Source organism: Phaseolus vulgaris, chromosome 1 (assembly GCF_051622355.1).
Source record: "Phaseolus vulgaris cultivar YP4 chromosome 1, ASM5162235v1, whole genome shotgun sequence".
Taxonomy (NCBI): domain Eukaryota; kingdom Viridiplantae; phylum Streptophyta; class Magnoliopsida; order Fabales; family Fabaceae; genus Phaseolus; species Phaseolus vulgaris.
This window is the reverse complement of record NC_143498.1, coordinates 49,966,521-49,976,880: the sequence shown is the minus strand read 5'-3', so window position 1 is coordinate 49,976,880 and position 10,360 is coordinate 49,966,521. Positions and strand designations below refer to the sequence as shown.

At 32.6% G+C, this 10,360-nt stretch overlaps 2 protein-coding genes across 2 annotated transcripts; both read left to right on the top strand.

Annotated features, from left to right (window-relative positions):
- The first annotated feature begins 1,563 nt into the window (after positions 1 to 1,563).
- On the top strand, positions 1,564 to 2,316 carry LOC137816227 (Thioredoxin superfamily protein). Its single transcript, XM_068619303.2, has one exon. The coding sequence runs from the start codon at positions 1,710 to 1,712 to the stop codon at positions 2,016 to 2,018; it is 309 nt and encodes a 102-aa protein (XP_068475404.1). The 5' UTR covers positions 1,564 to 1,709; the 3' UTR covers positions 2,019 to 2,316.
- A 1,890-nt stretch (positions 2,317 to 4,206) lies between these two features.
- LOC137814704 (Thioredoxin superfamily protein) lies at positions 4,207 to 4,964 on the top strand. Its single transcript, XM_068617580.2, has 2 exons — positions 4,207 to 4,346; positions 4,417 to 4,964. Exon 2 carries the CDS (start codon positions 4,480 to 4,482, stop codon positions 4,771 to 4,773), a length of 294 nt encoding a protein of 97 aa, XP_068473681.1. The 5' UTR covers positions 4,207 to 4,346; positions 4,417 to 4,479; the 3' UTR covers positions 4,774 to 4,964.
- The last annotated feature ends 5,396 nt before the right edge of the window (positions 4,965 to 10,360 follow it).

The window sequence follows — 10,360 nt, the reverse complement described above, 5'->3', positions numbered from 1 at the left end:
ACTATATAAAAAAAGGTCAAATTACGGACTTTTACAATTATTTTAAAATAGTTTAATTAATTAATTATTAGTAGAAAATTTTAATTAATTACACTGATATCTTTTTTGTGTCTATAATAATAACCTTCTTAGAAAGATTTCTGGTGTAATCGATGTGGGTCTAGATAATAGAAACAATAACAGTGTATTTCAAATAACTAAAGAAGTTGTTGTAAGAATCGAAAAGACATAAACATGGTGTAAAATTAAAAAAAATCGTATAATTTAGCCAAAGATCTTTAGTCAAATAGTGCAATTTTTGCATAACGATTTCTTGAAACAGTTAAAGAATATTGGATAACCGATTTGGTCGGTTTTATATTATAGTTACCTAACTACCCAGCACAAGATATCTAAATTCAGTGCAATCTTAGCCATGACAGTGTGCAGCCTACCATCAAATTATACCTTATCCTTCTGCCAATTCTTACTTTCAAGTTGACATTCTCTTCCTCCTTCACTACTTGATACTAAATTTTGATGTGCAAGAATCTAAAATTCTTTGGATTTAGCATTTTCCCAAAGGTAACATGATTGCTCGAAGCCACGTAATTTATACCAAGGGAAATCGAATCGTATTGATGAAATCAACCAAATATCAAAACATATCCATATTTGTTAAGAATCCCTTCCCATGCTCAAGGGCCAAATACAAATCAGATTACACTGTTTGTGCATTGCATGATTCTGATGCCAAGCACCCCAGTGAAAAAGTGGAAATCAATTGGATAAACTCTTATCTTTCTCCACACAGCCTCACAACTCAACACTACAGAAACAGAACCAAACCACATACATACCCCATGTTGCAGAAGTTGGTAAATGTCCAATAGATATAATAAAACATTGCATCATAGACATGGTATTTGGTTAGATTAAATAACGTAAAACTGAATTATTAACATGACCATTTTACTTTTTCTTCATTTCTTATTCTCTTTGAATGTTTTTGTATATCTTAATGAATAAATACTGATACACTCAAACATATCATAGGGCAAGTTGTGGCTATGGTTAACTTATTTTGATAGATAACCTTGCAGATGACACTTGGAATTGGTTTCCTCTTCTGGGCTCCGACTTTGCATATTACTAATTCTATTTGATTCCGTTATTTTGATAGATTTTGTGACAACAAAGCTTTGGTTTTGTTCCATATACCTCAGAGAAGTTTGTTCATATTAACATTAGAATAATGTGTTTGATGCTGAAGGCAGGGCATAGAGTTTTTAGGCTTTAAAAACTATACATTGTTCTTATTCCTGCGTTGATTGCTCGTACGGCCAGCCACTCTAGATATTTGAATTATCGTTTACAGTTTGATGCTAAATGCAACTTGTTCATGGCACTGGCAGTGTCACCATCGCCCAAATGATCAGGGGCACCTCCCTTATCCAAACAAATATCTGAAGGAACTTTCTCTGTTTCTCTTTCCTATCCAATTTAACTATAATTAATTTGCTTCTATGCTTTTCTAGCTTATACAATTCAATCCACTATCCTCAGAAGCTACTATAAATAAGAGGTGATGAAATGCCAAGCTTCACCAGGGCAGAACAAATCCTTTGCTACACTAGCTTAATTCCCACACTCATCTATCTTTCAATATTTTTTAGCTTCATATATATTATTCTCCCTAGTTATTATATTGGATTGTTCATCCCTTTGTAATGGATAGAGTTAAGGACTTGGCTTCAAAGAAGGCTGCTGTTATATTCACCAAGAGTTCATGTTGCATGTGTCACAGCATCAAGCAACTTTTCTATGAGCTTGGAGCAAGCCCAGCAGTTCATGAGCTTGACAATGATTCCTATGGGAGGGAAATGGAGTGGGCTTTAAGGGGTATGGGCTGTAATCCTTCAGTCCCAGCAGTGTTCATAGGTGGAAAATTTGTGGGGTCGTCCAAAGATGTCATATCCCTCCATGTTGATGGCTCTCTCAAACAATTGCTCATGGATGCAAAGGCCATCTGGTTTTAGCTACACCAAGGAGTTCCTTATACTCAAGTAGTATAGAGGGAACCCTGGTATGCTATTTGCAGACACTCTTTACTCGGGGACACTCCTGCTTTTTCTTCAGTGTCCTCCTTAAATTGTACCAAAACAAAGTCCGTAAAAAAATAGTTTTCTTTTCTTTTGGTATTTTGTAAAAGGCTAGCTCTATGTCCACTAAAGTAGTATGAAACTTCATGCGGGAGAAAGTGACTACTCATGGTTAATGCAAACTGTAATGTTTCTGGGATTCACTTTCAATTTAAAAAGCCTTGTGAAAGAAAAAGGGTGTTTCAATTACACTTTCATCTAATTTCAGAAAAATGTTCCTCTATCATACATAGCTAATCACTAATCAATTTAATCTATGGTGGACAAATTTGCTGTACAATAATGAAGTCCGCAGAGTGTTATTTTTAATGAAAAATATTCCATCAGAGTCTCACCCGTTTGGTGAAAAAAGGAATACGGAACACCCCCTCCTTCATTAAAGTCAGCTAAGCTAATGTTTGATACGAAAAAGTTCAGCTATATCATGGCTATTATTCCAAGTGTTTGATACGAAAAAGTTGTATACAAAAAGATATGATTGACACTAACTGAGAAAAAGATGACAGAAAATTGATTAAGGTAGATGAGACGCGTATAAAGAAGACTCTGAGAACATTAATAAGAAAAAAGAATTGTATACTTTTTAGTTTATAGTTGAAAAAAAGAGAGAAATCTTAAGAAAGACATGAGAAGAAATTATCAAAATAACATGCCTATACCAGAAAATCGATTAATGAAGTTGAGATAAGCAGAAAGAAGAGTTTAGAGACAGTAATAGAAAAAATAAATTGTATGATTTGTAATTTTGTGAAAGAGAGGAGGAGGAGAGAAAGATGAAAAGAAGTTGTGGAAAGTATAGTAATGACATAAGTAACAGTTAAATCTTGAAGAAAAGGGAATAATATTGTGTGATTTATGTAACTGATCTTAGTATTATTCCAAGTGTTAAGACATAAGTAGGAGTTGATTGGTGACCGCTGAATTTGGGCACCAGGTGCGAGGGACAGTGATAAAGTTGACACTATGTTGGATTGGATGAAGAGATTTTCAGAGTTTGAAGCAAGGAACGTGCATGGCGAGCCTTCCTACACTCGAGACAAAAAGGTAATGCAAGCACTTTTTGTGTCTCCTTTATTATTCCTCCCTATCCACAAAGCAAGATATATTAATTTTCCTGTATGATTTTCATGCGTGTGTAGACTATACGTAGAAGGGCATCATTTAGTTTCTAAAATAGTTTATCTGCAGGAGCACGACGTGACACTGAAGCAACATGCGCAATGATAAAAATTACTTATGTCCTTATTTCTTAGTATTGCATTTAGCTAACTTATTCATCAAACCAAAACTCACGTGTCTGTGCCTCAGACATGTATATTTGTGCTGCCACCTACCCACATGGATAAGAAATTGGATGGTTCAGTTATGATGCATAGGATTCTTTTGTGGATTGAATGGTGGTTAATTATTCTCAAAAGGGAACTGTTTTTTGCTCTAATTTTGTAAGCGTATAATGTATTACATTCGTGTGCTCATCTACACACGTGAGACACTATGTTAGTGCTGCATCTACGTAGAGTCTCCCAACTCTCAAAATTGAACCTCTAGTGTCAGAGAGAATCGCACACAAGTTAGTGGGTGCAACACAAAGAATCTTGCAGCCACCGAAAAAGCCATCTCAGTGTCTCATTCTTTTGGCATAAGGATTCAAAGCGGTTGATTGTGAGAATCAGAAATAAATTGACCACCCTTCAGTGTATTTCCCCTTTGATTTACAAGAGATTACCATTTTAACGTTCACAAACTCCTTAATAGTGTAACAAATGGCTAATATGCAACACACGTACGTTTGACATAGGCAAATTGCATTATTGCATCAGCTTAGTCACAGGAAGATACTGTTTTCATTTGTTTTTGTTGATGAAAATCTTGGTACTATATATTTGGTCTCATAGCTAGTCTACCGATTGAAGCATATACGTGTAATATGTCTTCCAACTTGCACAACCGAATAAGATCACACTCTAAGTTGGGTATCTAAAAAGCACAACCTCTTTAGAACGTGCTTTGCTCTTTGATCAAACAAAGCGGTCCCTAAGCTGTCCCTATAAATAGTCTAGTATATCAGCTCATTTGAAATAACCTCAAGCTTCATATAATTTTCTATTCCCCAAACTCCTGCTTAGACTTCCAACCCATTATAGCCACTGGATCGAATTCAGTTTGAATTCGGTCTGATGGTTTGGGAGTTCTAATAAGTCTAAGGTAATCTAAAGACACCTTCAAAATTAGACTTTTTTTATTTCTTTCCTATGTAACATTTCTTTTTTTGCAGTGTCAGGAACAGAATTCTGTACATATATATTTAGAAGAACAGGTGCTTGATCAGTGTATCAGGATGGACAAGGTGAAGAGGTTGGCCAGTGAAAACGGTGTGGTGATTTTCACAAAGAGCTCTTGTTGCCTCTGCTATGCAGTCAACATTCTGTTTGAAGAACTTGGGGTGAAACCTCAACTTCATGAGATTGATCATGACCCTGAAGGCAGAGAAATGGAGAAAGCTCTATTGAGGCTAGGCTGCAATGCTCCAGTCCCTGCTGTGTTCATCGGGGGGAAGCTAATTGGATCCACCAATGAAATCATGTCCCTCCACCTTCGAGGTTCACTCACTCCATTGTTGAAAACTCACTAGACTTTGTCTTGAGAAGAATCACAAAAGACAGTTCCTGATACCTGCTGGAAGAATAAGCTGGCTTGAATCATTAGAGTAGTGAGCATAATATTGATATTCTAGTATTTTATGGATGAAGTGGTTCCTAGCATTTGATTAACTATAAAGTAATCACATAAATATTCTTAATGAAGTTTGATTTATATACTACAGTCCCAGTTATCTGATTATGATTTTGACAGTCTCTACTCTCCACCACGCGCTGTTTCCCATAACAAGGCAAATTTTTGGTTAATTAAGGCTAATAATCTCACTAGTTAACACGGGGTATCAGTATAAAAGTAAAGAGCATACCCTGAAAGTTTCTTCCTTGATGCATCTCAGAAAAAGGCTTAACCACCTTCCTCTCTCCTATCTTTGTACCTCTTTCTCCAATTTGTTTCAAACAACCACCAGTAATATTCAATAGCCTTCAACTTCAAGTCATCCTAGTAAAATGAAAAAGTATCTGCAGTCACTTGCTTTGAATATGTGTGAGTGTGTCCATCCTTTCTTCTGCATCTTGGGAAGAAAATATTCTCTGAAAGATATGTAAGCTGCATGGTAATTGACCAAACACTAACAGCCATAGAACCCATTATGGTTTTGCCTGTCTCAGTCTGGCCAACCATTATATTGGTCAAACTCAATCTTCCTGTCATATTTTGCCCATCCTTCTCAGGATACTTAACTTCATGTATTCTATAGTGAAGAAGAATAAGTAATATAGACAACCATAATGTCATCAAATTACACATGATCAAATATAGTAAGTTTGTTATCTTATATGATAACTACTTTAATCAAACTAAAAACGATTTCTGATCTGTTAACCTTATAAAAACTTTTCCCTTCAGAGTGCATAACTGTTACACTCAAGTAAAGAAACATTTGAAACTTTGAAAGTTGTTTTTGAGGGGGAGAATAGAATATTGAGGCAACATATAGAAAAAGAAAAAATATTGTGCTGGCATTAACTTTTCTATCTCTTGGCGTTGTCCACAAAATTAAAAGTTAACAGGAAAATTCTCGTCTTTTTCTGATCTAGTGCTATGGATTCTTCAACTTTATCCCACGATAAAGAAAGGTATTACATTCCTTACCTTTTATTTATCTTGTGTTTATTTTTATTCCCTTCTTTTTCCCTGTCACAAACATCACTCAATATCGAATTATGGGTTACCAAAACTTGAACCAAGGTCAGACCAAGAGGTGGTGCTGTGAAATTAATCCTCTGCAGAAAAAATGTCCTTCCTTAGTTATAGTTTAATCAGGCACACATGTAGCTTAGTATCTTGTCCAGGAAACTTATGGTTATCAATTCCAAATATATTATCAAAGGTATCTAGTTCCTAAGCTGAATTGAAGAAGTAACACAAGTATAAACATAATACAAAAGCTTTAATTATCACAACATTCAGAAAATACTAAACTTAATACAAATTATACAAGGTTAAAAATAAATGAAACCTCTGCTTTTTATTTAGAAATAGGAATCAAATCAACTTTCCTAACTTTGTAATTTGATGACATTATGAGATGTAATAGTGAATTTCCCAACTATATGGGAAGTAGGTATAACTGTGAGATTGTGATAGATGTACTGGTATGGTATATTTGTTCACGAACAGGATGTTAAGTCTGTTGAAGAACCAAAAATCTTATATGTTAATTTGTTGAATATCTCATCGAGTAGAGATAAGAATATCTTATAATATATAATTGGATGCAAACTTTATCTTATGAGTCAGTTTTATAACTTAATTAAGTTAGGTTAAAGTTCACGTTGATTTTATTAGATTACTCGTGAGTCTTACACACGAGTTGAAAGGTTTCTTGAAGAGGGATTGAAATTGTTGGGGTCATGGAGGAAAACCTGTGAATGTTTTGGTCCGTATGCTTTTCCAGTTTCACTAATCCCTCTATCTACCATCTTTCACTAAATTATAACATTTAAAAAACATTTTAGAAATTAAGTTGAATAAATCATTAATTTTGTCTTTGAAGTTTTACCCTCTTCCTTATTTCGTTCCTCGTGTACAGAAAAAATTAAGTAGCCCTCATCTCTCAAAATTCTTCAATTTGGTCTCTAAATAAGTTAGCTCCGTGTTCAAAGGTTTTTAAGTAAAAAATGCATCAATGTCATCCTTCTATCCCTAATAAAAGCGTTCTTTCCCACATATAACCTTTATTACTTATAATGGGCCTTAGAGGTTGATATTGGAATTTTTTGTTGATAAAGAAAATAAAATACCTGGTAATAAATTTTAAGGCATGATATTCTGATGCAATATTCCAATGCAATGATGATAGTAAAGTAGTGCCTTAAAGAGCTCAACCATACTAAAAATGTATATAAAACATAAAAAAGGCAAGAAGTGAATATATGTACAACACAATACATTTAGGGCAAATTCCTCCCTATCTTCTTCGGCATTTTCATACTTTTTTTAATTTCAACAATACCCTTCTGAGTAAGATGAATAATATGGTGTTTTTTTATTCATTTTCAAGTGGTAGTGGTTTCTTATGGTGACTGGTGGTAAACGTTGGTAGTTGAAGTAAGTTTTGTGATGTTTTTATTGGTGATGGTTGTGCTTTTTCACTTATATTTTTTTTTCATTTTTTTGGAAAACACAAAATCCAGAAAAAAAAAACTAACGAGATGCAAAAAAATGGAGTACAAAACTCAAACAAAGAAATTTGCACGAAAGAACGTCAAATACAACGAATCATCTCACCAACCCTCACATACACGCTAAAATGATGAAATTGTTCTCTCTCTCAAACACTATAACTAGAAGGAAGATATGTGACTGAAATGAAGATATTGGGATGTGGGGGTACAATTGAAGTCATTTAAAAGGATAAAACACTTCATTTAGGGTTATTTAAAATTTAAAAGGTTAAAATTGATTTTCACAATTGATATGGAGGTACATGAGGAAGGTATGGAGGTGGAGGAAGAATTTACCTACATTTAGCAAGCCCACTTTGCTTTCATAATAACAATCCACAACCATTTATTTTTATTAGAAAAAAATTGTGTTATAGAACGTAAAAAAATAGGGAGTTTCTTCCTGCACCCCTACATTCTTTGAAATGCCAAAAATATCCTTATACAGTTTAGGATGATTTCAGAATAGGGGTTCCGTAAGCAAAAATGTTTCCATAATAGAGCTTCCATAAGCAAAGAATATTTCCATAATAGGCAATCCAGAAGACAAAAAATCATTATGGAACACATATATTTATGGATTGGTAAATCTAGAATTAATAAAATATATTCCGGAAAATATCTTCCAAAAATATTCCAGAAAGAACAGTCTAGAAGTCATTTTTAAAAGAGGTATAAAATAGTCTTCTTCAAAAATAATGAGGTGCAGGAAGAAATTTGTTAGGGTGAAGGAAGAAATAGCAAAGATCTTATCGCTTGGTTTAGATAAGCAAGAGTTACATCATAAAGCCCAAATGGCGATGATCAAGGATATTTTATTGATATTTCTAAATCTATTACTAACCTCTTATATGACCCATGTGGGGACTAACATGATGTATATTGCAAAATTTTGTAATTATTATTTTCTTATACAGTGGGAATGAAGTAGGAAATGGTGTGAAAGTCTGTGAACATATTGGTAGTTTAGTCTAAGTTAAATTCAAATAAACTATTTAAGAAAAATGACACCTATATTTATATTATAATTTATTTTGTTTTGCTTTATGTATGAATTAAAATTATTTCTCTCAATTTTGTGTCTCCTTCCCTCTCTAAGGAATAAGTGTAGTACTCAAAAGTAGGGATTGTAAAAAAAAATTGTATCTACATATGTTCTTAGGTAAAATGGGCAATGGTATTTATATAGTGAAATTTGACAAATTTATCAAGAATTATATGTAGTTTCTTATTAAGATAAATCAATATAAATTTACAATTAGTATTTCGAAAATTATTTTTCATAACTAAGTTTATAGGTTATTTACAATTAGTTAGACTTAGAGTCTCATTAGATCGGTATACATATTTATTTAACCTATTTAAGTTATTTATATTATGTGATTGATTCTTTTCATTATGTTTCCAATGTCAAGAAGACTCTCCAAAGTAAAGAGATGTGTTCATTCATATTTTTTGCATGGTGTAGATTTACTTCTCCATATATACAATTTTTTCTCATCATTAAATATATCTCCAATAAATTTAGTTATTATTAGCAATGGGTGCAAAAAAAAATCATTGTATGGTACAAAGTTACCACAACAATTGTTTCAACAAACATTTTTTTAGCATGCATTTTAATGAGAAAACATGAAAACTTTCTAAGAAATTTCTTGGGACCATTTTGATATCGAGTGATTTGATTCAAACATAAATCCAAAAAGATGTGAATGACTCATAATTTGTAAGTTGATGGCTTAGTCCATGCATGGTGTTTCAATAGTGTAATTATGGTTTTATGATCGAATTATCAAGAAACAATATTAATAATAACTATTAATAATAAAGTAAACAGAAAATAAAGGTCAAAGAAAAAGATGAGTGAGTAGTCATGATATGAAAAATCCGATAAAAAAAAGAGACATTATGATGATGACATTGATTATTTTGGTTAAAACATAACTTTATATTAAAATGATGCAAGTTTGATTTATGGCTTCGTCCAATACATTTGTAGTTTATGCATGAATAATTCAACAATGTAGTATTTGGATGTGTAGATATTATCAATAATAGCATTAACATTAAACAAAACATAAAAAAAAGGAAAATTTTTTTGCATGAATTCTAATACAAGAATTACAACGAAGGACTGACCATTCAGACAATGATATTGAATGGTCTAATAAGCATAACACTAGATTAAATAAATTGCACAAATTTAATATGTCAGTAACTTGATTAAGTGTAATCTTTCATTCATGCATAAATGTTTTAATAGTGTAATCATGGTTGTGTGAATATTGATTAAGTACATTATTAAATCAACTCATTGGTTTTCCTCAATTACGTTTGAGTTAATTTAAATTTGGCACAAAAAAAATCTGTGTGTGAATATATATAGTTAGTTCAAGAACTACCATGTTTTTCTTTATTATTTTATTTAATCCTTTGTAATTGATTTTTGCTTATAGGTGCCACATCCTGATAATGTTACAAAACCAAACACAAGAAGGAACTAAATGCAAAGCAATGCACTTCAATAATGTTGACGTGGCACAATAAAAGTGGATAATAAGAAATGTGTCTATAGATTTGGTCATACAAAATAAAAATAGATGACCTTTCTTTCGTGATTTCCCTGATAATCGTTTAGGAATTGTTAGATCTTCTTTTAAACACAAGACGCAAAGTTGCAAAGAAAAAAAAATATTGAAGAATCAAAACAAAAATGAACATCTCTCTCTTTTTAATACACTATCACTTGTCACTCCTATTTCATTGATGTTGGTTTCATTATAAGGTATTGTTAATTCCTTAAACTCTCTCTTTCTTTCTTTCTTTTCGAATTTCAATTTCAAGAAAACCAGGCTATGTTGAAACCGAATTAGGTTATATATTCATATTCTA